Source organism: Phocoena sinus, chromosome 14 (genome assembly GCF_008692025.1).
Source record: "Phocoena sinus isolate mPhoSin1 chromosome 14, mPhoSin1.pri, whole genome shotgun sequence".
Lineage (NCBI taxonomy): Eukaryota > Metazoa > Chordata > Mammalia > Artiodactyla > Phocoenidae > Phocoena > Phocoena sinus.
The window spans coordinates 2,382,099-2,409,807 of record NC_045776.1 but is presented as its reverse complement, the minus strand read 5'-3'; the positions used below and the strand labels follow the sequence as shown (position 1 = coordinate 2,409,807).

Below are 27,709 nucleotides of genomic sequence, written 5' to 3'. Positions count from 1 at the left end.
ATTCCGGGAATAAACCCCACTTGATCATGGTGTATGGTCCTTTTAATGTCCTGTTGGATTCTGTTTGGTAGTATTTTGTTGAGGATTTTTGCATCTATGTTCATCAGTGATATTGGCCTGTAGTTTTCTTTCTTTGTGACATCCTTGTCTGGTTTTGGTATCAAGGTGATGGTGGCCTCATAGAAGGAATTTGGGAATGTTCCTCCCTCTGCTATATTTTGGAAGAGTTTGAGAAGGATAGGTGTTAGCTCTTCTCTAAACGTTTGATAGAATTCGCCTGCGAAGCCATCTGGTCCTGGGCTTTTGTTTGTTGGAAGATTTTTAATCACAGTCACAATTTCAGTGCTTGTGATTGGTCTGTTCATATTTTCTATTTCTTCCTGATTCAGTCTTGGTGGGTTGTGCATTTCAAAGAATTTGTCCATTTCTTCCAGACTGTCCATTTTATTGGCATAGAGTTGCTTGTAGTAATCTCTCATGATCTTTTGTATTTCTGCAGTGTCAGTTGTTACTTTTCCTTTTTCATTTCTAATTCTATTGATTTGAGTCTTCTCCCTTTTTTTCTTGACGAGTCTGGCTAATGGTTTATCAATTTTGTTTATCTTCTCAAAGAACCAGCTTTCAGTTTTATTGATCTTTGCTATTGGTTCCTTGATTTCTTTTTCGTTTATTTCTGATCTGATTTTTATGATTTCTTTCCTTCTGCTAACTTTGGGGTTCTTTTGTTCTTCTTTCTCTAATTGCTTGAGGTGCAAGGTTAGGTTGTTTATTCGAGATGTTTCCTGCTTCTTAAGGTGGGCTTCTGTTGCCGTAAACTTCCTTCTTAGAACTGCTTTTGCTGCATCCCATAGGTTTTGGGTCGTTGTGTCTCCATTGTCCTTTGTTTCTAGGTATTTTTTGATTTCTTCAGTGATCACTTCGTTATTAAGTAGTGTATTGTTTAGCCTCTATGTGTTTGTATTTTTTACAGACCTTTTCCTGTAATTGATATCAAGTCTCATGGCGTTGTGGTCGGAAAAGATACTTGATACAATTTCAGTTTTCTTAAATTTACCAAGGCTTGATATGTGACCCAAGATATGATCTATCCTGGAGAATGTTCCATGAGCACTTGAGAAAAATGTGTAATCTGTTGTTTTTGGATGGAGTGTCCTATAGATATCAATTAAGTCCATCTTGTTTAATGTATCATTTAAAGCTTGCGTTTCCTTATTTATTTTCATTTTGGATGATCTGTCCATTGGTGAAAGTGGGGTGTTAAAGTCCCCTACTATGAATGTGTTACTGTCGATTTCCCCTTTTATGGCTGTTAGTATTTGCCTTATGTATTAAGGTGCTCCTATGTTGGGTGCATAAATATTTACAGTTGTTATATCTTCTTCTTGGATCGATCCCTTGATCATTATGTAGTGTCCTTCTTTGTCTCTTCTAATAGTCTTTATCTTAAAGTCTATTTTGTCTGATATGAGAATTGCTACTCCAGCTTTCTTTTGGTTTCCATTTGCATGGAATATCTTTTTCCATCCCCTCACTTTCGGTCTGTATGTGTCTCTAGGTCTGAAGTGGGTCTCTTGTAGACAGCATATACATGGGTCTTGTTTTTGTATCCATTCAGCCAGTCTGTGTCTTTTGGTGGGAGCATTTAGTCTATTTACATTTAAGGTAGTTATCGATATGTATGTTCCTATTCCCATTTTCTAAATTGTTTTGGGTTCGTTATTATAGGTCTTTTCCTTCTCTTGTGTTTCTTGCCTAGAGAAGGTCCTTTAGCATTTGTCGTAAAGCTGGTTTGGTGGTGCTGAACTCTCTTAGCTTTTGATTGTCTGTAAAGGTTTTGATTTCTCCATCAAATCTGAATGAGATCCTTGCTGGGTAGAGTAATCTTGGTTGCAGGTTTTTCTCCTTCATCACTTTCAGTATGTCCTGCCACTCCCTTCTGGCTTGCAGAGTTTCTGCTGAGAGATCAGCTGTTAACCTTATGGGGATTCCCTTGTATGTTATTTGTTGTTTTTCCCTTGCTGATTTTAATATGCTTTCTTTGTATTTAATTTTTGACAGTTTGATTAATATGTGTCTTGGCGTGTTTCTCCTTGTATTTATCCTGTATGGGACCCTCTGTGCTTCCTGGACTTGATTAACTATTTCCTTTCCCATATTAGGGAAGTTTTCAACTATAATCTCTTCAAATATTTTCTCAGTCCCTTTCTTTTTCTCTTCTTCTTCTGGAACCCCTATAATTCGAATGTTGGTGCATTTAATGTTGTCCTAGATATCTCTGAAACTGTCCTCAGTTCTTTTCATTCTTTTTTCTTTATTCTGCTCTGCAGTAGTTATTTCCACTATTTTATCTTCCAGGTCACTTATCCGTTCTTCTGCCTCAGTTATTCTGCTATTGATCCCATCTAGAGTATTTTTAATTTCATTTATTGTGTTGTTCATCATTGTTTTGCTTCATCTTTAGTTCTTCTAGGTCCTTGTTAAATGTTTCTTGCATTTTGTCCATTCTATTTCCAACATTTTGGATCATCTTTACTATCATTATTCTGAATTCTTTTTCAGGTAGACTGCCTATTTCCTCTTCATTTGTTAGGTATGGTGGGTTTTTATCTTGCTCCTTCATCTGCTGTGTTTTTTTCTGTCTTCTCATTTTGTTTATCTTACTGTGTTTGGGGTCTCCTTTTTGCAGGCTGCAGGTTCGTAGTTCCCGTTGTTTTTGATGTCTGTCTCCAGTGGCTAAGGTTGGTTCAGTGGGTTGTGTAGGCTTCCTCGTGGAGGGGACTAGTGCCCGTGTTCTGGTGGATGAGGCTGGATCTTGTCTCTCTGGTGGGCAGGTCCACGTCTGGTGGTGTGTTTTGTGGTGTCTGTGGACTTATTATGATTTTAGGCAGCCTCTCTGCTAATGGGTGGGGTTGTGTTCCTGTGTTGCTAGTTGTTTGGCATAGGTTGTCCAGCACTGTAGCTTGCAGGTCGTTGAGTGAAGCTGGGTGCTGGTGTTGAGATGGAGATCTCTGGGAGATTTTCGCCGTTTGATATTATGTGGAGCTGGGAGGTCTCTTGTGGACCAGTGTCCTGAAGTTGGCTCTCCCTCCTCAGAGGCAGAGCCCTGACTCCTGGCTGGAGCACCAAGAGCCTTTCATCCACACGGCTCAGAATAAAAGGGAGAAAAAGTAGAGAGAATTAGTAGAAGTAGGAAGAAAGAAAGAAAGGAAAGAAGGAAGGAAGGACGAAAGGAGGGAAGGAAGGAAGGAAGAAAGAAAGCTAGAAGGCAAGATGGAAAGAAAGGAGGGAGGGAGGGAAGGAGGAAGGACTGAAGGAAGGAGGGAAGGAAGGAAAAAAGACAGAAAGAAGATACAGTAAAATAAAGTATAATAAAGTTATTGAATTAAAAAATAATTAGAAAAAAAAAGGGACGGATAGAACCTTAGGACAAATGGTGGAAGCAAAGCTATACAGACAAAATCTTACATAGAAGCATACACATGCACCCTCACAAAAAGAGGTAAAGGGGAAAAAATCATAAATCTTGCTCTTAAAGTCCACCTCCTCAATTTGGGATGATTCATTGTCTAAAGGAGGGAGGGAGGGAGGGAGGGAAGGAAGGAAAGAAGAAAGGAAGGAAGGAAGGAAGGAAGGAAGGAAGGAAAGTATAATAAAGTTAATAAAATTATTAAGAAAAAAATTTAAAACAAAAAACAATGGACGGATAGAACCCTAGGACAAATGGTGGAAGCAAAGCTATACAGACAAAATCTCACACAGAAGCATACACATACACACTCACAAAAAGAGGAAAAGGGGAAAAAATAATAAACCTTGCTCTCAAAGTCCACCTCCTCAGTTTGGGATGACTCGTTGTCTATTCATGTATTCCCCAAATGCAGGTACATCAAGTTGATTGTGGAGCTTTAATCCGCTGCTCCTGAGGCTGCTGGGAGAGATTTCCCTTCCTCTTCTTTGTTCTCACAGCTCCCGGGGCTCATCTTTGGATTGGGCCCCGCCTCTGCGTGTAGGTCGCTTGAGGCCCTCTGTTCTTCACTCAGACAGGACGGGGTTAAAGGAGCCGCTGATTCGGGGGCTCCAGCTCACTCAGGCCGCGGGGAGGGAGGGGCGCGGAGTGCGGGGCGGGCCTGCGGCGGCAGAGGCCGGCGTGACGTTGCACCAGTGTGAGGCGCGCCGTGCGTTCTTCCAGGGGAGTTGACCCTGGATCCCGGGACCCTGGCAGTGGCGGGCTGCACAGGCTCCCCGGAAGGGGGTGTGGAGAGTGACCTGTGCTCGCACACAGGCTTCTTGGTGGCGGCAGCAGCAGCCTTAGCGTCTCATGCCCGTCTCTGGGGTCCGCCCGCGGCTCGCGCCTGTCTCTGGGGTCCGCGCTTTTAGCTGCGGCTCGCGCCCTTCTCTGGAGCTCCTTTAAGCGGCGCTCTCAATCCTCTCTCCTCGCGCACCAGGAAACAAAGAGGGAAGAAAAAGTCTCTTGCCTCTTCGGCAGGTCCAGACTTTTCCCGGACTCCTCCCGGGTAGCCCTGGCGCACTAACCCCTGCAGGCTGTGTTCAAGCCGCCTGTCCTCTCCCTGCGCTCCGACCGAAGCCGGAGCCTCAGCTCGCAGCCCCGCCCGCTGCGGCGGGTGAGCAGACAAGCCTCTCGGGCTGGTGAGTGCCGGTCGGCCCTGGTCCTCTGTGCGGGAATCTCTCCGCTTTGCCCTCCGCACCCCCTGTTGCTGTGCTCTCCTCCGCGGCGCCGAAGCTCCCCCACTCCGCCCCCCGCAGTCTCCGCCCGCGAAGGGGCTTCCTAGTGTGTGGAAATGGCTCCCTCCCACTGGTGCACGTGCCGTCCCTATTCTTTTGTCTCTGTTTTTTCTTTTGCCCTACCCAGGTACGCGGGGAGTTTCTTGCCTTTTGGGAGGTCTGAGGTCTTCTGCCAGCGTTCAGTAGGTGTTCTGTAGGAGTTGCTCCACGTGTAGATGTATTTCTGGTGTATCTGTGGGGAGGAAGGTGATCTCCACATCTTACTCTTCCGCCATTTTCCCAGCACCCCCCATTATGAAGCTTTAATAAAGTCAGTTAACCTTTAAAATGTCAGCTTCCTCACCTGTAACAGGGGTAGTTAAAAGGGATAGAATAAATGGAAGAGAACTGAATAGCGCCTGACACATACCAAGTGCGTAATGAATACGTACGTTTTAAAGTTACTTTAAAAGCAGGTGAAACTTGCTCGTGCCCCATAATTCAAAAGGTACACGATGGGGTACAGTGGAAAGCGGGGAGTCCCCTGCCTGCTCATCTTGGTCCTCCATGCGCCCCTCCCTCAGGCAGCTGCCGTCACTGGGGTCTTCTGTCTTTTAAACAAGCTTAGGCATATTATTATATATTATTGTTTTTTAGCAGGATGTATGGCATACTGTATGTATTATTTTGTGGTTCACTTTTCCCCACCTGATAGCTTGTTTTACAAGATGCCTGAATAGTATTCCCTTTTATGGGTAAATAATATTTAGGTATTTGCCAGTACCAGTAATGCTGTCATGGATACGTGTATATCTGTAGGGTACATTTCTGCAAGTGTCAGAGCTTTCAGAGGGTAAGTTCTGTAAAGATTGTTTTAAAGTACTGATTTTGAAATAATTGCAGGCTTACTAGAAATATTGCAGGAACAGTAAATACGGAGAATTGCCTTCTGCCTTCATCTAGATCCTCCAAGTGCTAAATGCTCTGCTGCATTCGTTTTCTCTTTACCTAGTAGTATTTTGTGAGCTGTATCTATGGCACGTATTCTTTTCTAATTTGTTTGGCTTTTGAGTTAAAAGGGAGAGGCATCTTCTTTTTATATAGCAAAAGGGGGAGAAATGTTTTTATGTAGCCAAATTTGTCAGTGTTTTATGACTTTTGGACTCGTGTTCAACTCGAATTCAACACTGACATTATGGAAAAAGTGCCTCTTTTATCTAACACTTATACTTTCATTTTTTTATACATCATTACAAAATGATCACCATGATATGTCCAGTTACCATCTGTTTACTCTCATATTTTAAACCAAATCTTTGACTCAGTTTTATTTTTTGTTTCCAGATGGGCATCCAGCTGCCTAGACACCATTTATTGAATAAGTCACATTTTTCCTGCTGGAAAGCAATGCTGCCTTTATCATATATTACACTCTCAAACCTGTATGGGTCTTTTCTGGACTTTATTCCAGTAATCTGTCTTTTTATTCATGTGTTGTGATACCAAATGGTTTTAGCTTTATCGTGTGTTTTATAACTAGGATACCTAGTCCTCTCTCACTACACTTTTCTTTAAAGTGTATTTTTTACTGTTTTCACATATTTATATTTTCATATGTACTTTAAAAGTGACTGCTAAACTTCCAAGACTAGTTCTAAAAGAATCCCTATTGCTATTTGTATATAAGTGATTTAATCAGAGAGAATTGATGCCATTATAAATTTTTGTCTTTATACCAAAGAAAAGGGTTAATAGGGGATTATATGAAATCATGTGTGTGAAACTTTTGAAAATTGTAAAGCACTATAGAACTTAAAGAATCTTTCATTCAATAAAAAGAATAACTTAAGAAAAAAGAATAGGGTATTATGCATTTCCATTTACCCAGATCTTTTTTTTTATCCATATTTTAGTAGTATTTTTAAATCTTCTTCTGGATTTTGTTGGTAGGTATGAAGGATGTTGATTTTCACGTATTAAAATGTGGGCCTCTTTCTGAGTTTTAGTTTTTTAGGTGTATAATCATATCATTTGTAAACAATGATTTTACCTTTTCCTTTATAGTTATTACTGTGCATTTCTTATCTAGTTACGTTGGCTGGTATCTCTCAAACATGATAAATTAATGGCAGTGTGATAGTGGACTCTTTCCTCACCTTAATAGGATTGCTTTTAGTATTTTCCTGTCAAGTCAAATGTTATATTGATATGTTTTATTCACCTCCTCCTGTTTTTAGGCAGTTTTTTAAAACTTAAAACTAGACGTTGAATTTTAGTAAATACCTTTTCGTCTTGAAGATGATTATGCATGTTTTTTCTTTCAAAATTTATTAATGTGTTTGAAGAGAAAAGCTATTGCCCAGCACCAAGAAAGATTGCCACGTGGGAATGCAGAACTGGTTTTCCAGATCGTTCATTTTGTCAAAGGGTCAGAAATCTGGATTCAGTTTTCTTTTTCTAACACTGCCTGGGCCAAACAAAACATATACAGGCCAGATTTGGAGACAGCTTCAGGTTTGAAGCTTCAGCTGCCAGTTTGTATCTCTCTTCCAGTTCATTCCCAGAAATAATTAGAACCTGGTGACAGTTTTATGTCATCTTATGTAATTAAAGACATATTTTCATTTTTGTTTGGAAAAAAAGTCTTGATTTGGGGAGATGATTTCCAGATTTTAGCTGACAGATATTATGGTTCTGTCTTATCTCTTTGTACGTTGTTTTTCTGATTTGTCATGATAAGACCTTTAGGTAATTATTGCACTTCTTCTAATACCTATTAGTTTTAAGCAATCTTAAGTTTTAGACTTCCTTAATATAAGCAGTATCACCTAAAATAAATATCTTTCTCTCACTTTAAAAACCATTTCCTTTGTTTTCTACTCTTTACCCCCCACCCGCCGTGGTGTGTGTATGTTCCTCTCTTTGTTCTTGTTTTTAGAAAAATATTACTTTTCATTCTTTTACCTAACCTCTTTCTCTATGTTAATTAGTCCCATAAAGAGTGTTATATTCAGGAAAATACATTTTCTCTCCTTACAGATTCACTAGCACGTAAGGAAAATTCCTTGTATTGACTGATAACAAAGAGAAGGAAACAAAGAGCTTTCCTTTTCCCTAATAAAACTATGTCTGTCTGTAAAGACACAGTTAAATAAAGAGTGAAAATTTTCTGATGAATTTCATTAGCAGGGCCCAAATCTCTTTGATTTCAAGTGTATTCCTTACCTATTGTAGGTGTCTGTTTAATTTCTGGCGAATACATCTAATTGAAATTTAAAAAGCTGATTCTGCCAAATTAGAAATTTGCCAATTTAGGTATTATTTTACTAATTATATTTCCATAAATTCCACTTGTGATTTTTCTTCTGAGAGGAATAGCTTCAAACCTGGATCAAGGTTGAATAACAGTATGGGGTTGGCCAAAAGGTTCGTTTGGTATTTTCCGTAAGATGCTCTAGTAGCACTTAGTTGTCTTTAACTCATTCGAAACAATTTTGTTAGATTGTATGTGACAGCTGTCCTATCAGCGTGCATTTAAAAAAAGACTTAACTGGTGAATTTTTGTGTAGCCATTTTAATATTGAAGAGAAGAAAAAAAGCAACATTTTCAGCATATTACGCTTTATTATTTCAAGAAAGGTAAAAACGCAACCGAAACACAAGAAAAGATTTGTGCAGTGTATGGAGAAGGTGCTGTGGCTGATCGAACGTGTCGGAAGTGGTCTGTGAAGGTTCGTGGTCTGTGAAGGTTCGTGCTGGAGATTTCTCGCTGGACGATGCGCCACGGTCGGGTAGACTACTTGAAGTTGATAGTGATCAAATCAAGACATTAATTGAGAGCAGTCAACGTTATACCATGTGGGAGATAGCCGACATACTCCAGATATCCAGATCAGGCGCTGAAAATTATTTGCACCAGCTTGACTGTGTTAATCGCTTTGATGTTTGGGTTCTACATGAGTTAAGCGAAAAAAACCTTGACTGTATTTCCACATGCGATTCTCTACTTAAACGTAATGAAGAGAAAACGTTCCGTTTTTAAAATAAATTGTGACGGGCGATGACAAGTGGATACTGTACAATAATGTGGAACGGAAGAGATCACGGGGCAAGCGAAATGAACCACCACCAACCACACCAAAGGCCGGTCTTCACCCAAGGAAGGTGATGTGTATATGGTGGGATTGGAAGGGAGGCCTCTATCATGAGCTCCTTCTGGAAAACCAAACAGTTCCGACAAGTACTGCTCCCATTTAGACCAACTGAAAGCAGCACTCGATGAAAAGCGTCCAGGACTAGTCAACAGAGAACGCATAGTCTTCCATCAGGATAACACAAGACCGCATGTTCATTTGATGACCAGGCAGAAACTGTCACAGCTTGGCTGGGAAGTTCTGGTTCATCCGCCATATTCACCAGACATTGCACCTTCAGGTTTCCATTTATTTTGGTCTTTACAAAATTATCTTAATGGAAAACAGTTTAATTCCCTGGAATATTGTAAAAGGTACCTGCAACAGTTCTTTGCTCAAAAAGATAAGAAGTTTGGGGAAGATGGAATTACGGAGTTGCCTGAAAAATGGCAGAAGGTAGTGGAACAAAAGGGTGAATACGTTGTTCAGTAAAGTCCTTGGTGAAAATGAAAAATGCATCTTTTATTTTTACTTAAAAACCGAAGGCACTTTTTGGCCAAATGCAATATTTAGCATTGCAAAAGAATCTTCTATATTTGATCATAAATCATGAACTCATTCATGATCAAATATGCTATTTCTTTGTTTTAACTATTTATCAGTTCCTTTCTATAGCATAAGAATTTACCATTTCCTCATTTTTATTTGCATTTTTTATTAGTGATAACAGATCAGCTCAGACGATACTTATTGTAAGTTCATTCCTTCTTTTCATGTTCTTTGAGTTAATTTTGGAGTCATTTGATCACACCTACTGTTACTTAACTTATAGCAGACTAAGTCTGCCCTGCTGATTCTTGATTTATATCATAGTACCTGTCTAGTTAGCGTTCTTATCTCTCTTAGGCTAATTTGTGTTCATATGGGACTGTTAGGATTTTCTGCAAGATTCAATCATAGTCATCAGTCATTTCAGTTATTATGGAAATTTCAGCTTTTTCCACAGTTGATCATATATCCTCTGCTGTGGCAAAAAGTCTGTAGCTTTTTATAGGTATGATGTGCTGTCTAAATCTAAGCCTAGAAGGACATTAATTGGTGAAATGCGGTTTCGAGGCCAAGCTGGACCCTTCTCATTGTAATCTTCCTCCAGGGTCGATCCGCGAGGAGAATGGTGTGCGATGGCACGTGTGTCCCTACTGCACCAAGGAGTTCCGCAAGCCCAGCGACCTGGTGCGCCACATCCGCATCCACACCCACGAGAAGCCCTTCAAGTGCCCGCAGTGCTTCCGGGCTTTCGCCGTGAAGAGCACGCTGACAGCCCACGTCAAAACGCACTCGGGCGTCAAGGCGTTCAAGTGCCAGTGCTGCATGAAGAGCTTCTCCACCTCGGGGAGCCTCAAGGTGCACGTTCGCCTGCACACAGGTACGGGCCTGCCGCCGCAGGTGGTTCACGGCGGGGTCTGCGCTGGTGGCTGGGCGTGTGGAGCGCCCGTTGCTCTTTATTTCAGTGAGTGTGACAGTGACCTTCTGCGGGCTGGGCACACGGCACATGCTGTTGAACAAAGTCCACGTGACCTTGGTCCTCATGGAGCCGATGGCCCGAAGAGGGAGCATTAAACTGTACCACTTACGAGTGAGGGCAGGAGTGCAGGGAGTGAGGAGGGGAGACCGCTGTGGGTGACGGGATTCAGATGCAGCCCAGGAGGGCCTTCCCGAGGAGGAGGCCGGCATCGCCCCCGTGGGGCCTCTGGGTTTTAGCTGGCACCCTTCAGGCTGGGACCTTAATATCAATACCCACTCTGCCTGTCGGATATTTTGTCATCAGTATTAGGGCACGAGAACTTCCATATTCAGGCTCCAGTTCTGTTCATAGCAGTTTTATTGAGATATAATTCACAAATCATAAAATTCGCTCTTTTAAAGTGTGCATTTCAGAATTGTGCAACCCATGCCACTATCTAATTTTCGAACATTTTTATCACCCCCAAAAGAAACCCTGTACCCATTAGCAGTAACTTCTCCTAACCCTTTGAGGTTCCTGGGCTGAGCTGAGCATGTGGATGAGTATTTGAAAAAGCTGAAATGAGACTGTTTTGATATACGCCTTTCTTTGGAGTCTGCGTTTTCATTTGCCAGTAAAATTGTAAGAAAAGGAAGTTTCCTTCAGAAAAGGGAAGTCAGCAGAGGATTGTTGAAAGGATGTTCTCACTGTCATCATCAGCAGTGACATTATTATTTACAATCAAACAACCACCATTTACTGCTCGTTTCCCAAATGCTGGCACTGCTAAGTGCTCTGCAAACACAAGTGTGTAGAATCCCAGCAGCAAACCTGGGTCCCCGTTGTTATTCCAGTTACAGAGAGGATGATTTGAGAGAGGAGAGCAGCCTTACTCACTTTAGTGTCTTAAGGACTACTGGTTGTTTGAACATCCATTTTACACTTTTAGGCTTTCTCCTGAAAATGGTAAATGCCCTTTTTTTTTTTTTACTTAAAATGCTCTTATTACATGCCTTAACATCTGTAACGTGCACTGAATGCAAACGAGAATAACTGTTAATTTATAATATCCATGAAATTACAAACATGGCATGAAACAACAAATTGAGAATTCAAATCAGTATTAAAATACTAGAATTTTATGTTGGCGTTAACTGAGATGTATTTCTTTGGAATAATTCTACAGTCTATTTTATTTTTTATCAGGAGTCAGACCTTTTGCTTGTCCTCACTGTGACAAGAAATTTCGAACCTCAGGCCACAGGAAGACTCACATTGCTTCTCACTTTAAACACACGGAGTTAAGAAAGATGAGGCACCAGCGTAAACCTGCAAAAGTTCGTGTTGGCAAGGCGAACGTTCCGGTCCCCGATATTCCTTTGCAGGAGCCGATCCTCATAACAGACGTAGGTAAGGTTGTCCTCCCTGGTGCTTTGCACAGGGTGTATGAACATCATGGTCTGTGTAGTTAGATAGTTGTATGTGTGGTGCCAGTGGAGGTGTTAAGGATTGTTTTGCTTTATGGGCCAGCACGTTTCACAATTAAATTAAGATCCTAGTTCTGGCTCAACTGCTGCTCAGATTATGTTCTCGGTAAGAGGGAAGTGCTGTGTAAGTGAAGATGTTCATATGTGAGTCCTCACCAAGGAAGACTGTACCTCAGTGGACCTGTGAGGTGGATGGGTGTCCTGAGTGGGGCACACAGTATGCTGTGTCATTTACATCTTAGAAGCCCCGCACGCTGTGTAACAGATCGTTATCTGGGCTGCTTTAACCTTCGGATTAAAAGGTAAATCTGCCAGCTTTTAAGTTCTTTTTAGGCTTGGTGTTGTTATGATCAAGGTAAATTATGATTTTGTTAGCTAACTAAAAAGAAAACACAGTTCATGAGAATCTTCAGAGAAATGATTTTTGTAGGTCCTAAAACAAGATTAAAGGAAACTCATTAAGTTTTGTGGAAGAATTTACATTTTTATGCAGTTCTCCTGTATTTCATCGTCTTAGGTGAGATAATCTAGTCTGAACAAAATTAATATCAAATAAAACATAATTTAATATAAATAAAAAATGGTAAAAAAAAAAAGAGAGAGATACTGTAGACTATTGTCAGCTATAGTCCACTAATAAGGTGATCAATAGTCACGAGCTTTTATGTATCTAGGAGCATAGCATCAAAATATATAAACCAAAAACAGAAGAAAGGAGAAATATTCAAATTCTGAACCAGAGTGAGAGACCCTCAATTAGATTGGTGTAAACACAGTGAGACTGAGGAGGATTTGAAGCGCACATATCAAAAGGGTGATTGAATGGCTTTAAAGCCTTCTACTCCAAAGTACGCACTCTTTTAAATATGCATGAAATAGAAGTTGATCACATTCTAGGGTATAGAGAAGTTTCAGGTTTTCAGAAATAGGTACTGTGAAGGATACAGTCTTTGATTACCATTCACTGAAAACATAAATTAATAGAAAGTAGCTATCTAAAGTTTCATTCTATGGAAAAGTAAGACTCAAAACTGCAATTACATCCTAGAAATGGGAACGTTTTTATAAACAGTGGGATGGACCAAAGCTATTATCAGAAAAGACTGATAACAGCTTTTGAGAAGTATTTCTTACTAAAAAATAAGAACAAAAATAAATAAAATATATAACTCAAAAAGGTAGAAAAATAAAAAAGCAAGTAGCAAAAAGTAATTAATAAGTATAATAATTTAAGATAGAAGACAAAATTCTAGTGAACATAATTTTACAATGTTTAAAAAGTTAACAGTAGAATAGATAGCTTGACACGTCTCTAGTAAACTAAAGACCGAGAAAATATCTCTAGTATTAGGAATGAGAGTCAAGCTGTAAGCACAGATACAGATGAGATAAAAATTGTTTGCAGATACTCTACAGCATTTTGCTAATACACTTGAAAATTTAGATGAAGTGGATTTTTTCTAGAATAACGTGCTTATCAGAACTGACTCTAGAAGAAATGGAAAACCCCCAAGAGACAACAAGTTTAAGAGCATACTCCCCAAATACCAGCCTGCGATGATTTTACGTATGATTTCTGCTAAGCTTCCTAGGAACTGTAATTCTTAGGGTGTTTAATTGTTCAGGGTGTAGACACTGATCGGAACTCCCATGGTGGGTTAGAACACTCTGATGTCCTTGTGCAGCTGTGGCAGCTCACAGAGCAAAACAACAGACCAATTTCACTTAATGTGTATTTAATCTTCACTGTAGTCTCTAGGTTCTCAGTGATTTGTGTTATTCTTGAAGTGCAAAAAAATCTCTAAAAGTTAGGACAGACTAAAAACTTACTTAGCAGCCCTAGAATTATCCTTCATGCTTGAGGGTAACCCTCAAATTACCAGTTGTTTCAGGTTGCCATGACTCAGGTTACACACCTGTGGTGGGTTTCTTGCCGTTAAGTTTACAAATCCTTAGTTGAGTTGAACTGGAGCCCTGATTCTCCAGACTTTTTCCGAGGTCAAAATGGAGAACATTGTGCTTTTAGCTTCACAGACACCTGTATCTTAGACGAAATTAGTGGAAGCAGAAATCTCCTTTGTTCTAGGCTGAGTGGGACACATGGGGGAAGTGATTCATAGAGCTGGCTTCACATTGTAAAATGTAAAATATTTAAATATTTATTTTACACGTCGTCATTATTTGTATTTGTGTCTGTCTCTTCTCTCAGAATCTGAGCTCCTTGGGGCCTGTGTAGAAAAAGTGTGACTGTAATTATGTTTGGGGGACAGATCTTGATAAAAACATGCCAGAGAGGGTTTAGCATAGATTAGTTACAATTATATGACTTAACTGGGAGATGAGATGTTCCAGTCCAGTCTAGTTACTTGAAGCTCAATACCTTTTACACTAATTACTGTCGCTTAGGAAAGTATTAGAATGCATAAAAAAATACTCCAGCAAGTAACTTAATCTCTGCATATTAAGGGAGCATTGTTGGATAGAACAGTCCCATATAGTTGTGTAATTCTAAAAACTCCCAGAGCTGCATGGGAACTTAAAAACAGTCTTTCCCAAACTTGCCTACATTCCTCACTCTTCATTTTCACAGATGTAAAATGTGGGCCCTAGAGAGGGTTCTAACATTGCTTTTAGGTTCTACAACTAGAGCTCATGGTAGATCTAGAACCTGGGGCTTCAGACTCCTGGATCAGCGTGTGGTCAGTACAGCTCACTTCCTCCCGCACCCGTCAGCCTTGCGCCCCTGGTGCAGGAGTGTGGAGGAGCCGCCAGGGGCCCACATGGCCACTGGGTCTTGGCATCGAGCACCACTAGTCTTTACTGAGCACAGATACCGTGTAGTCCATTGCACTTGGGGCTCTTTTCACTAGACGTGCGGTGTACTGTGCTCTAAATGCTTTCTCTGCTAAATTCAAGAACTAAGTTTAAATAAAACAGTGTGCAGACGGGGCAAGCGTTGGAGTCAGGCTGATCGTAATATTTTGACCTGTAGCTGCTTCTGGATTTTCAAATCATATGTGTATATGACATATCTATTTTTCTTTAAAGAAATCACTGTGTTTTCTATATATGACTGTGCGTATGTGTGAGTTTGTGTAATGGTGTATGCTCCCACCATTTTTGTGGAGCATAGATGTTTGAAAAATATTTTCTTCGAAGTGAGCCAGGCTTTGGTTATCTATTATTTTTTAAATATATTTATTTTAAATTAAAAGTGGGCTTTTGTTTTGTTTTTAATTAATTAGTTAATTATTTACTTACTCATTTGGTCGCACCGGGTCTTAGTTGCAGCAGGCGGGCTCCTTAGCTGTGGCTCATGGACTCCTTAGTTGCAGCTCGCCAGCTCCTTAGTTGCGGCATGCAAACTCTTAGTTGCGACATGCAGGATCTAGTTCCCTGACCAGGGATCGAAGCCTGGGCCCACTGCGTTGGGAGCGCAGAGCCTTGACCACTGCACCACCAGGGAAGTCCCTGGTTATCTATTATTTTAAACCTCAGCGCTGTAATGATTGATCTTCCAAGTTTATATTCATGTTTTAATCATATTGATATTAGTGCATTTATCTTGCTTTTTTTTTTTTTGCGGTACGCGGGCCTCTCACTGCTGTGGCCTCTCCCGTTGCGGAGCACAGGCTCCGGACGCGCAGGCTCAGCGGCCATGGCTCACGGGCCCAGCCGCTCTGCGGCATGTGGGATCTTCCCGGACCGGGGCACGAACCTGTGTCCCCTGCATCGGCAGGCGGACTCTCAACCACTGCGCCACCAGGGAAGCCCCCTAGCTTAGCTTTTTAACAGAACTTTGTAAAATTATTAGACGTGAAAAATAAAGCATCGGAAAAATGAAGCCTGTTATTTCACTTTCTGAGGAGCTCAAGGTGGGACTCCTGCCCTCCACGCCAAAGATCTCAGAATCATCTGGGGTTCTGTTTAAAAATAAATATACCTGGGGGCTTCCCTGGTGGCGCAGTGGTTGAGAGTCTGCCTGCTGATGCAGGGGACACGGGTTCGAGCCCTGGTCTGGGAAGATCCCACATGCCGCGGAGCAACTAGGCCCGTGAGCCACAACTACTGAGCCTGCGCATCTGGAGCCTGTGCTCCTCAACAAGAGAGGCCGCGACAGTGAGAGGCCCGCGCACCGCGATGAAGAGTGGCCCCCACTCGCCGCAATTGGAGAAAGCCCTCGCACAGAAACGAAGACCCAACACAGCCAAAAATAAATAAATAAATTTAAAAAAATAAATAAATAAATAAATAAATAAATAAATAAATAAATAAATAAATAAACCTGGATGCTGCCCAGAGACTATAATTCTGTGTCTAGCGGGGAGACATAAGGTAACAGTTGTATATACTGGATTGTTTATTGCAGCCCTGCAGTAGTGTACAGTTAGAAACAGGCAGAATGTCCGCCAGACGTGCATTAAGGGAACTGGGTACACTGGTACGGTGGAATTCCTTGCCAGCATCCAAAGGGTGATGGGGATGATGTCATATGTAATGACTTGGAGAGTTAAGTATATGTATGAAGTATGGACAGGTAGTTCCAGAACAGTGTGTGTGGTTGATCCCACTTATGTTTTCACATTACAAACTCTTCTGTTAGAGTGGCGGCTAAACCGTTCACTGTGGCTGTCTCTGAGGGGTGTTACTGGGCACATTCTTTTGTTTTTCTTTTTACGATCTTGTGAATTATTTGAGAAAGGGCCAGAGGACTTGCACAAGAGCGTATTGGCAAGGGACTGGGTAAAGGGATTCGATTCGTGGAGGGCAGGTGGGACTGGGGAGGAAGCGAAGGCAGGCTGGGAGGCAGAGCTGGGCCGGGACAGGAGGCTCGAGCTCCTCAGGCTTGGAGGGGGCCTTAGGAGCCGGAGCGTCCAGGCCAGCCGCTCGACCACAGACCTGCTGTTTCGGAAAAGAAAGGAGTAACTGAACATTCTGTTTATGGGACCTGTTTATGATGGAGAACTTGTTTGCTGCGGAACGTAGGTTCCAGAAGCCACAGGAGAAAGAGCTGAGAGAACAGTGGGGCTGGAGGGGGGACCCTGCACCAGAATGGGGGTGACTTGGAGAGGAGGATCGTCTGTGGGCCTTACAGGGCTCACAGCTTCAAGGCCTGGCGCAGACAGCCAGTCTGAAGTCTCCCGGTAGCTTCTGGCGTCGGGCTGCTTCAGCGCAGGCCGGAAGTCAGGGCCTGCCGCGGCAGACGGGTGGCGAGCTCTGTGAAGGTGCTGACTCGGGTGCAGCCTGGAGCCTTAGGGGTGCAGCCCGGCTCTGCCATCTGATGAGCTTTGTGTCTGCACTGCAGGCTAGGGAGGCACTCACCCGGAGCCCCACTTTGCTAACTGACCTCAGGTCTGACTGGGAGGCAGTGAACCCCTGCACAGCCCTGCCCCCAGCACCCAGTACGGCTTTTTTTTTTTTTCTTTTTTTTTTTGATGTGGGAAATGGCAAAAGCAATACTTTGTTTCCTTATTTGTGAATATCTTATTTTTTTCCCTATGAAACAGATACAAGACGACTATAGGAGGGCTTTTTACTTTTTAAAAATTACCTTGTGAATTTCATTTACTTTACCTACTTTCACGAATTTATACAATTTATATAAATAATTGCTTTAAATTATTTCACTTTCCTGTGTTGCTTTTTAATGTATATCTTGTCTGATGAAGTCTATAAAATTAATGTCTCACGTTTGTACAGCCCAATTTAATTGCGGGAGGAGAGTTTTAAATTTTTTTATTGGTGTTTTTCTTAGAAATCACTCATTCCGTTAAGTTCAGCAATGAACAAGAAAATGGCTTATCAAATATTACTTGGAGCTTACAGTTTTAATTAAGTGGTACTTTATGCTAATAGTTACTGAACCTGTTTGCATAAGATACCAGGGAACTGTGCCTAACAGTTGCTATTATGTGTTGCCTGTGGACCTTCCTTGCAGAGCATTTGAGGTTCACAGTTTCACAAGCTTCGCAGTGACCAGAGGAGCCACCCTTTTTGGCTGCCAGTTTGGAAAATACTCACTTCAGTTTTCTGTTCTCTTCATAGAATCTAACATGATTCCCTGAAAGTAGATGTCCAATAAAGGTTGAGTGTCAGACCGTGAATCAACGATCTTGGTTGGAATTTGTGCGTGCTTCTTTCCTTCCTTTCTTTCTCGGATTTTGTAAACACTGAGAACAGGATCATTAGTATATTCGATCGTATCTACGTGTCCTACTTGGCCAGTGCTCTTTGGCTCAGGGCTACATCTATGACCATGGGGCAGGCCCCAGGCTCCAGAAGCTATAGCGCAGGGAGTGGGGAAAGAGAAAACAGAACCAGCAGTGACAAGTGCTGGGACAGAAATGAGTCAGCGTGTGGAGGTGGGAAAGTGAGGCTCGTTAAGAATCACAGCATGAAGCTGCCTGGGTAGGAGCTGGCGGTGGGTGTGGAGAGAGGTGGGGACCGGGGCCAGGAGGCCGAGCCTGGTGGTCGCGGTGGCCCCGTTCTCGGTGGCAGACCACGGGAGGTGGTTGAGCAAATTGCCGTTCGGGTCCCAGCGCACTGTGCCAGGGACATTCTTCTGCTGGCGACACGGGAAGGCAGAGCAGAACATTCAGGAGGCTGGTCTAGGTGCGTGTCTGACACAGAGCCACGCAGAAGAGTGAACGTGCGTCTGGGTTTGGGAATCGGCCCTTGGACGGCCATCTTGCCTCTGAGCGCCAGGCGTGTCAGCCTGTCTGCAGCAGACTTAGCGCGTGTGTCCTGGGGAAGGTGGTGGGGTGGACTGAGGGACTGAAGTTTTCTCTTCTTGAGCGCGAGAGAGGAGTTGCTGGGAAAAAGCAGGGCGATGCCGTGAAGGGTAGAGCGATGCTGGAGCTGCCAGGAGGGCAGGGCTTTGCGTGGTCCCCATGCATCTCCCCAGTCCTGAATCCTTGTGAAATGGGAGAAGGTTTGGCAGCTCTTCGAGTGTGTGCCCTGTGGATTGTACACACATCAATCACAAGGGAGGTTCTGTTATTTTTTTTATTTTTTGGCCGTGTCACACAGCATGTGGGATCTTAACTCCCTAGCCGGGATCAATCCTGCGCCCCCTGCCTTGGAAGGGCAGAGTCTTAACCACTGGACCGCCAGGGAAGTCCCACAAGGGAGGTTCTGAATTCTCCTTGAAAAGTAGATGAGCGCTCGTGCAGCATCGGGAAGTGCAGGTCCATTCAGTTAAGTCTCACATGCGAGCGAAGCGAAATAGAAATAGCAGTGGAAGTAGAAACGAGGAAACAAGTTTAAGAACACTGAAAAGTGGGATCTCCAGGACTGGCAAATGGCAAACTTGATGAGCGGCTCCAGAAGTCTGGAATCCCTGGCCCCCGCATGACTAGGCGGATGGGGTTCCTTACGTACAACTAGGAGAGTTGGGAGGAACAAACAGGTTTTAGGGGACAGGATTGAGCTGTAACCCGCACTGTTAGGGACAGTCTGGACAGCAGTGTGTTAGGAGGCGCCTGTTGGTAATCATCGCATGGAAGTGAGTGGCACAGCTGAGGGAGCGGGGAGTGTGGCCAGTCCAGAGTCTTGGCTGATAGCTGCATTGTCTGGGAGAGAGGAGAAGCAAACAGCCCCGGTAGAACTGACAGTGTACGTCTTCCTCTCGTTCCAGGTAAACATTAAGTAATTCAGAGGGTTCAGGTGTGTGTTTGTTCTGAATTTCATAAATAATTCAGTTGCTTGATCAAGACATACATATTACACGGTCAACCTAAGGGCATTCTTTATTCACTGAAAGTACGTAAAACCTGAAATATTTAAGGTTGTAATTTTGCTGTTTACAGATTTTCTTTTAATAAAATTTCTGTGAAAACCCTGACTTTCTTAGAACAAAAGATCATGTTGGAATCATTTCTGTCTGAGTTTGTTATAGTACCTAGGGTACAGTCTTCATACTGAACAAATAAGGGACTTAAAAACTCTGATTAACCTAAATGTTGATGTACTTATATAAATTGCATGCCAACAGATGCTCTTATAGAAAGTTAAATGTAGAAATCTGTGAAAAATTGGCTCTAGAACAAGGAGAAGTAATTGTGACAATATAAATGTTCCTTATGTTGAAAAGAATATCTATCTTAGATTAACTCTCTAAGCGTTTCCTGATAGGTGTTCTTTAAATAGCGATTCCCTAACGCAATCAACGTAGCGATCAGTCTCAGCACTGGAATCTGGCTCCTCAGATTGTTTATCTTCTGGGTAAAGCAGATGCCTTTTGACATCTCTTTGTAGCACTGACAGTGAATTATTCCTGATTTTCTTTTGGTTTGTAGGTCTTATCCAGCCCATTCCAAGAAACCAGCTTTTTCAGAGTTATTTTCATAGTGACTTTGTGAATGAAGCAGATCGACCGCACAAGTGTTTTTACTGTCAGCGCGCCTATAAAAAGTCTTGCCATCTTAAACAACACATCAGGTAAGGCAATGTAGATTCAGAGATGGAAATTTATAGTTACCGTGATTTAGTGATCCGGTGGCTTGTGGAAATACTAAGAATGGTGGTGTTAGCTTTTGTTACTTCAAATGTCACTTTTGACCCCAGAATATTTACTGATAATTGATATTTTCAGGCTTCAGTGTCTTGACCAAAATGTTTTACCCACAAACCGCCACTGAATTTTATTTACGCTCCTATTATATTTCAGTATTTGCAGTCTCTGGGACATGTCAGAGAAATATTTGGTTTGTTTCGTGAGGATCATGCTCTTTCACAGTTTCTCGGATGTATTCATCAGGTTAATTCTTGGTGCTAGCAACAGTGAAGAGGAAGTATTGATAGAAACCTGATCACGAGAGACAGTGAGGGGTCATGAGAAGAGGACAGAACGTAGAAGAGGATGTGGGGTCTGGTTTTGTGTCGGTTGTATGCGAGCCGCGGACTTCAGATGAGCCACCTGAGCGCTGAGTCTCAGGTCCCGTTGTGGGGACGTGAGAGCTGAGTCTCTCTGCTGCTGAGCTCAGAAAAGGGGTGGCCAAGTGAGATGATTACTAGAGTGCGTTCTAAATTAGAAAGCAGTGTGAAAGCGTGAGACGCTTATTCATTACCATTTTTATTCTTTTTAGATCACATACAGGTGAAAAGCCTTTTAAATGTTCTCAGTGTGGAAGAGGCTTTGTTTCTGCAGGAGTGCTCAAAGCACACGTCCGAACGCACACTGGACTTAAATCTTTCAAGTGTCTGATATGTAATGGAGCTTTCACTACTGGTGGTAGCTTACGGCGACATATGGGCATCCATAACGACCTTCGTCCCTATATGTGTCCCTATTGCCAGAAAACATTTAAGACCTCACTAAATTGCAAAAAGCACATGAAAACCCATAGGTAGGTATAATTCTGATGGTCACTTTTTAACAATCCTTATAATTCCCAGATGATGGTGGGGAGCGTTTTGAAGAAATAGTTGTCTTTGTTCCCTTTATTATTACTTGTAGCAGGAGGTATATGAGCTAAAGAAACTTCTGTATCAGTGTTTAATGACCTATTGAGAACCATAGACTGAAGCACATCATTTTTATTTTTAATGTAGTGTTGAAGTAGTCAGTGTTGGCCTAAATGCTTTCTAAACTCTCTTAAAACTGATAATCAGTAGTAGATAAAATGCTAGATAGTGTCTACTATAATGAGGTAATGAAGGTTTCAAAAAAGAAAATCTTGGTCAACTCTGGGACCTCTAGGCATATCATTAGTGTTATCTGAATGGTAATTATTGTAGGTTGTTGACAGAAAAAAAATATGTTTTAGCTAACACATAAATCCATCATTAAAGCTAACTTAGATTTTTTTTTTTTTTTTTTTTTTGCGGTACGCGGGCCTCTCACTGTTGTGGCCCCTCCCGCTGCGGAGCACAGGCTCCGTATGCGCAGGCTCAGCGGCCATGGCTCACGGGCCCAGCCGCTCCGCGGCACGTGGGATCCTCCCAGACCGGGGCACGAACCCGCGTCCCCTGCATCGGCAGGCGGACTCTCAACCACTGCACCACCAGGGAAGCCCTAACTTAGATTTTTGCTTGCTTAGAGGGCTGCCTCATCTGTAAGTGGAGGGGACCCAACGAGCCCTTACAGAGACGCATTTCTGACTGTGTCTGGAGCTTATTCAGTGGTGCTTCTGTGAAGCCACAGAATTCTGTATTGTAACGGAAAGCATGGACAAGCTGACCACGACCACCTCCTAGGAGGCTTTGAGAACAAGAGTTACCAGGCTTACCAGGAAAGAATATTAGCCTTCTGCCCTAGAATGTTTACCTTTGAGCCGTATTTTAACCCGGATGTCTCTGTCCAGGTATCACCTACCAAACAGAACTCCCAACTGATAGAATAAGGTAACTCGGAGAAATGGTGTTCTGGTTTCATCCCTCTGGATGCCGAAGCACACTTGACAGAATTGACTCTCCTCGATTTTGGTACGGTTGATCATGTAGCCGAGGAGTTTAAGTGCTTCTCGAGACCATCTAGGGAATATGAGATTGGTGGTGTCAGTTAGGGGACTCTTGCCAATTATATATCCAGTTATACTTGGCTGCATTTTATGGAGGAAGCTCTGTGCTTCACACGCATTCAGGGGCTGGGGAGTTCATGGGGGCGGAGACGCTCAGAGCGTGCACTGCTGCCCCCCTGCCAAGAGAAATGGGGCGCGGCCACAGCTTGCGCAGAGCATGGTGAATGGCGCCTCTCTGCAAGACGCCCGGCCTTCACAGTGTGCTTTTGTGGTGGTGTCGGGAGTACAGTTTACAGGCTCAGAGGCCAGTGCTGTAATTTCCGGGAAGAGGGTCAGCTGTTTTTAGCCGGGTCATTTCTGCCAGTGGAGTGTTGCTTTGGCCACTGCTTGTCCAGGGTTCTGCTGAGGGACACGTGCCATGCTTACGCCAGGGGAGAGTGTGCGTGGCTTTCAGGTGGCAGCGTAAGGACGGGTAGGTCTGTCATTGCAGAGTTGGGGGTTTATCTTATAGATGGCGTGTGCTGTGAACCTGCCTGCGAGCAGGCAGCAGCTCCAGTCGTTTGATCCCTTTGTTTGAAGTCTTGGGAATTCCTAAAATGCCATATACACTTACGGTGAAAATAAAAAGTCGCTGTAGTAAGAGTTGTGAAAACACCCAGGCAAACAAACAGAAAACAAGGCTCCACCAGTCACAACAGAGGGCACGTTTCCTCTCCTTCAGGGTGGTGGAGACGACCCCGTGAACCCATGGCACCACTGTACAGTCACCCTGTGGTGGAGGTGCGACAGTGCGTGTTCTTTCCTTTGCTGCTTTTCAGTACGTTTTTGTTCCCCCCCTCCTCAGTAAAAGTAGTTGAGAAGTGACTTTTTTTTTTTTTTTTTTTTTTTTGCGTTACGCCGGCCTCTCACTGCTGTGGCCTCTCCCGTTGCGGAGCACAGGCTCCGGACGCACAGGTTCAGCGGTCGTGGCTCACAGACCCAGCCGCTCCGCGGCATGTGGGATCTTCCCGGACCGGGGCACGAACCCGCGTCCCCTGCATCGGCAGGTGGACTCCCAACCACTGCGCCACCAGGGAAGCCCAAGTGACTGTTTTTGATGTCAGAAAATGAAGAGGAAGGACTTTGTTTGGAACTCAGAATGGAATTCTGAATCAGCAGATTCACGTGATTCTGGCGTCCAGCGTCCGGTAGAGCTTGTGTGAGTCTGACTGGAGTAGCCCCTTCATGGCTGAGATACTGTACAGCCTGTTAATCAGATCATTGTTTGACCTGGGTTTTTGTTTGTTTTTTCCCCAGTGTTTTTGATTCATTCACTGAATTCATTGTTCATTTTTCTCTTTGAAAGAGAAATGGTTGGCCTTGATGATAACATGCCAGCTATGCTTTGTACACGTAAAAGTAACATTAACAGGAATCATGATTTTGCAGAAAACCATCACAGCCACATGCCTCGTGGTCCAGGTTCTGCCGCCTGTGGCCCACTGGTCAGTGAGCCGCGCACGGCCTGGCAGGTTGCAGGACGGTCCCGTCTCTCCCACGTTGTGTGTGTAACACTGAAAGCAGTCTGTCAAGGCGCTGCCTCCTCTCATGCAGTTCTTGTTTTGAACACCTCAGCTCATCACAGAATTTGAATTGGGAGAGTTTAGCTTTGAAAAGTGGCATCTTTTGTATCATTCAGACTTTGAAAAATCCTTGTTGCCTTCCGGCCCCTATAGTCTGTGAAAGCGCTTAGAGATAAGGGCACGGGGGTTTTCTTTCAGATTATTTGTAGTGTTTAACTCTCAACTGGATTGCCGCCGCGACTTCAAAGTGAAACAGTTTAAAATGAAAACTGTCACTGAACAAATCGCACCTCGCGTGCCCGCGGTGTTTTGACAGCAGCTGACGCTGCGGACTGTTGTCCATTTTTTGAAGATTTGAGCTTGCCCAGCAGCTCCGGCAGCACCAGCAGGCCTGCCCGATAGATGACGGCGCCGTGGACCAGCAGGGCATGCACGTGCCCACCCAGGGGCAGGTGGAGATTGAGAACACCGCGCTGCAGCCGACGGCCGAGGCCGTGGCCGACAACCCCGGGGCCGTGCTGGACCTGGGGCCGCCCGCCGGCGTGGAGGCGGGGCTCGGCCAGCAGATGGCGGGTCAGCCTTTGGAAGCAGATGAAGGTGAGCAGTTCAGAGCTTTTAACTCTCAGGAGTTTTGCAGCCCTTTGTACTCCAGTCCCCGCTGGCCCTCTCGTCCTTGACCTTTTAAAGCGCAGTTTGTGCCGTGTGTCTGAGCGTGAGAGAGTCTGCGGTGCATTTAGAATGGTAGAAATGGGACCTTCCGATACGTGCTGCTTGTCACCCACTTTCACCCCTGAGCCTACTGCGAGAGAGTCTTTGGTTTCCACTGAGTGCCCATCTGCGTGATCACGCGTGTCCTGGTGCGTGGCTCCCGGACTTCCCAGCGTGAGGCCGTGGACTGGGTGCCGCTGGCTGCGGGAGCTGAGGCCCCTCAGCCAGCGCGCTGCCTCCTGCAGGGAGGTCTCGCTACAGAAAGATGCCGGCTCACGGGGAGGGGTGGGGGGGCAGTGAGCTCAGTGACAGAGTCGGCTCAGGCTTCCGGCCCCCTGCGGGCCTGACGAACGGTTGGCCGGTCAGCTTGCTGTTTACTTTATGGGCGTCCCAAGAAGTATTTGGTCTGTGAGCAGGGTTTTGTACTTTTTAGCCAACATATGTAAGTGTGTACCCTCTGTATGAATTGTCTTCCTACTGTCTTTTCCAAACAAGGAGGCTGCTTTTTGGAAACTCACCGAAGCATCCTTTTGGACAGGTTGATAGATGTGAAGCAGCTTCCGTGTTTACGAATTTTCCGCCCTCGTCTGTGCTTCTTGTCTTCAGACAGGCTTGTGGTCCCGCAGCACACTCTGGAAGGGCACGTGGGCCAGTACGAGGAGCAGGCTCCCCCGCCGCAGCCCTTCGAGCCAGCGGGTCTGTCACAGGGTCAGTGGTGGGCCTTACCCGGGGCTCTCCAGTGAGCTGCGCCTGGTTGGGGTTAACTTTACAGCAAGCTTGAGTGTTTCTTGTAGTGCTCTTCTGAAATTTATGACCAGTTATCGGACCAGATAACGTCTTGCGTGGGTAGCGTGTGCGTGTGTGTACACAGGCGCGCATACGCTATTTTGTAGTCTGTTCAGATTTTCCAGAAAGGGACTTTAATGACCATTCTACACCTGGTCTCTAGCCAAGGAAAGGTAATTGAGTAGAAACTGGGACTTATTTGTGGCTGATGTGTCAGCCTGCCCTGCAAGGATGGGAGCTGAGCGTAGCCTCTTGCCTGTGAGCAGATCACTTTAGAGCCTGCTGATAAAAACTAATGATCCTGATTCCCGTTCAGAAAGTAGACATGTTCCTTTAAATACCTTTATTTGTAAAACCAACCTTTTTGGTTTTGTGTGGGTGTGTGTAACTTTAGTATTTTTTTTAGAACTCACGTCTTCTAATTTATTTTAGGTTTTACAGTGACTGATACATACAATCAACAGACTCAGTTTCCACCGGTCCAACAGTTACAAGATTCTAGCACACTGGAGTCTCAAGCCCTGTCCACGAGCTTCCATCAGCAGAACTTACTTCCGGTGCCTAGCTCTGATACGATCAATGTAGTGAGTATTGCAGGGGTCTCATCGCTGAGCAGATTCTGTCTTATCCTTCACTGTGATTATTTAAAATTTGCTTACTTAAGAGGGCATGTTAACTTGCTGCAACTTTAAGCTTGCTGCATCAGCTGTGGAAACCTCAGTGTTTATCGTATAGGGCTTCTATTTCCTTAAAACATTTTTGTTGTAAGATTTCATTCCCATGATGTGGCTTTACCTTTTCTGTTAAAAGTCAGGAAAGTCAGGAGAGTGTAACTGACTTCAGTAACATCTGAAGGATATTGCCTTGCTTTAGCGAGAAAACCAAAGCATTTTAATATGTGGACTCTTAAAGAAACATGTTAGAATGAAAATATAATGAAGGCTGACATACTAAAGATACATATTTAAATGCATCATTTAAAATTTTCATCTCTTAGTCAAGTTGGAGGCATTTAAGTTTTTGTTTTGGTATTGATTTTGCCATTTTTGGAAATCTTTCAGTAGTGGTGAAAATGATTGGCAAATCAATTGTTTTCTCTCTCTCTCTTTTCTTTTGCGGTACGCGGGCCTCTCACTGTTGTGGCCTCTTGCATTGCGGAGCACAGGCTCCGGACGCGCAGGCCTAGCAGCCATGGCTCACAGGCCTAGCCGCTCCGCGGCATGTGGGATCTTCCCGGACTGAGGCAAGAACCCGTGTTCCCTGCATCAGCAGGCGGACTCTCAACCACTGCGCCACCAGGGAAGCCCTCTCTCTCTTTTTTTTAATATTTACTTTTTAATTTTGGGGGGGGCTGCATTGGGTCCTCGTTGCTGTGCACAGGCTTTCTCTGGTGGTGGCGAGTGGGGGCTACTCTTGGTTGCGGTGCGCGGGCTTCTCATGGCGGTGGCTTCTCTTGTTGCGGAGCACGGGCTCTAGGTGCGCGGACTTCAGTAGTTGTGGCTCGCGGCCTCTAGGGCACAGGCTCAGTAGTTGTGGCACACAGGGCTTAGTTGTTCCGCGGCATGTGCGATCTTCCTGGACCAAGGCTCGAACCCGTGTCCCTGCATTGGCAGGCAGAATTTTTAACCACTGCGCCACCAGGGAAGTCCTTATTTTCTCTCTTTAAAAGACCCTGTGGGTAACTTTTGCCAAGTGGAGGACCTGGACCCTCCAGTGAAATTTTCAGAGTACGTTTTCCCAGCTCGAAGCTGCGTAATTGACAGTAGGCGCTGAATCTGGGTGGTGGGGGGCATGCGTCTCTGTGGCTTGCCTTCACTCAGCCCTCTGAGCAAGACTGCACACCCGCTCACTCGTGGATTTTTGGGGCGGGTCCTGGAAGCCAGGGGAAACGCGTGCACGCAGGCAGGTTCTCCACTGTTCTGGCCTCTCCTGCGCCTGTCCCCCACGTCCTGAAGGTCAGCCTGTGCTCTGTCCACTGAACATGGGTGTTTCCTGCAGATCTTTGCCCAGTCCCTGGGCTGCACCACCTGTGGCCGGAAGGTGTTGAGTTAAGGGGCTGCTGTCTCCAGGCCTGCTGCTCCTGGGCTGGGAATATGCTTTCTCCCCCTGTGATTTTGTGACAAGCGGGGGGACTTAGTATTTTAAGAAAGCAGGGCGTTTTGTTCACTCTCAGTAAGAATAGAGCAGATGAAAGAGTAGTCTCTTAATAGACATAAAAAATATGGAAAGATTGGGCTTCCCTGGTGGCGCAGTGGTTGAGAGTCCGCCTGCCGATGCAGGGGACACGGGTTCGTGCCCCGGTCCGGGAAGATCCCGCATGCCGCGGAGCGGCTGGGCCCGTGAGCCA

The 27,709-nt window shown here is 44.2% G+C and overlaps 1 protein-coding gene across 9 annotated transcripts in view; it reads left to right on the top strand.

The window, feature by feature from the left end:
- Positions 1–27,709, top strand: part of ZNF236 (zinc finger protein 236) — a 101,712-nt gene that overhangs the window by 38,546 nt on the left and 35,457 nt on the right. For 6 of the 9 annotated variants that reach the window (XM_032654480.1, XM_032654478.1, XM_032654477.1 and 3 more), the window contains exons 10-16: positions 10,009–10,281; positions 11,566–11,769; positions 20,144–20,285; positions 20,933–21,193; positions 24,221–24,465; positions 25,183–25,284; positions 25,795–25,946. In XM_032654480.1, coding sequence (XP_032510371.1) covers positions 10,009–10,281; positions 11,566–11,769; positions 20,144–20,285; positions 20,933–21,193; positions 24,221–24,465; positions 25,183–25,284; positions 25,795–25,946 — 1,379 coding nt within the window. The remainder of the gene's footprint in view (positions 1–10,008; positions 10,282–11,565; positions 11,770–20,143; positions 20,286–20,932; positions 21,194–24,220; positions 24,466–25,182; positions 25,285–25,794; positions 25,947–27,709) is intronic. The other 3 variants (XM_032654483.1, XM_032654479.1, XM_032654484.1) reach the window with 2 other exon arrangements.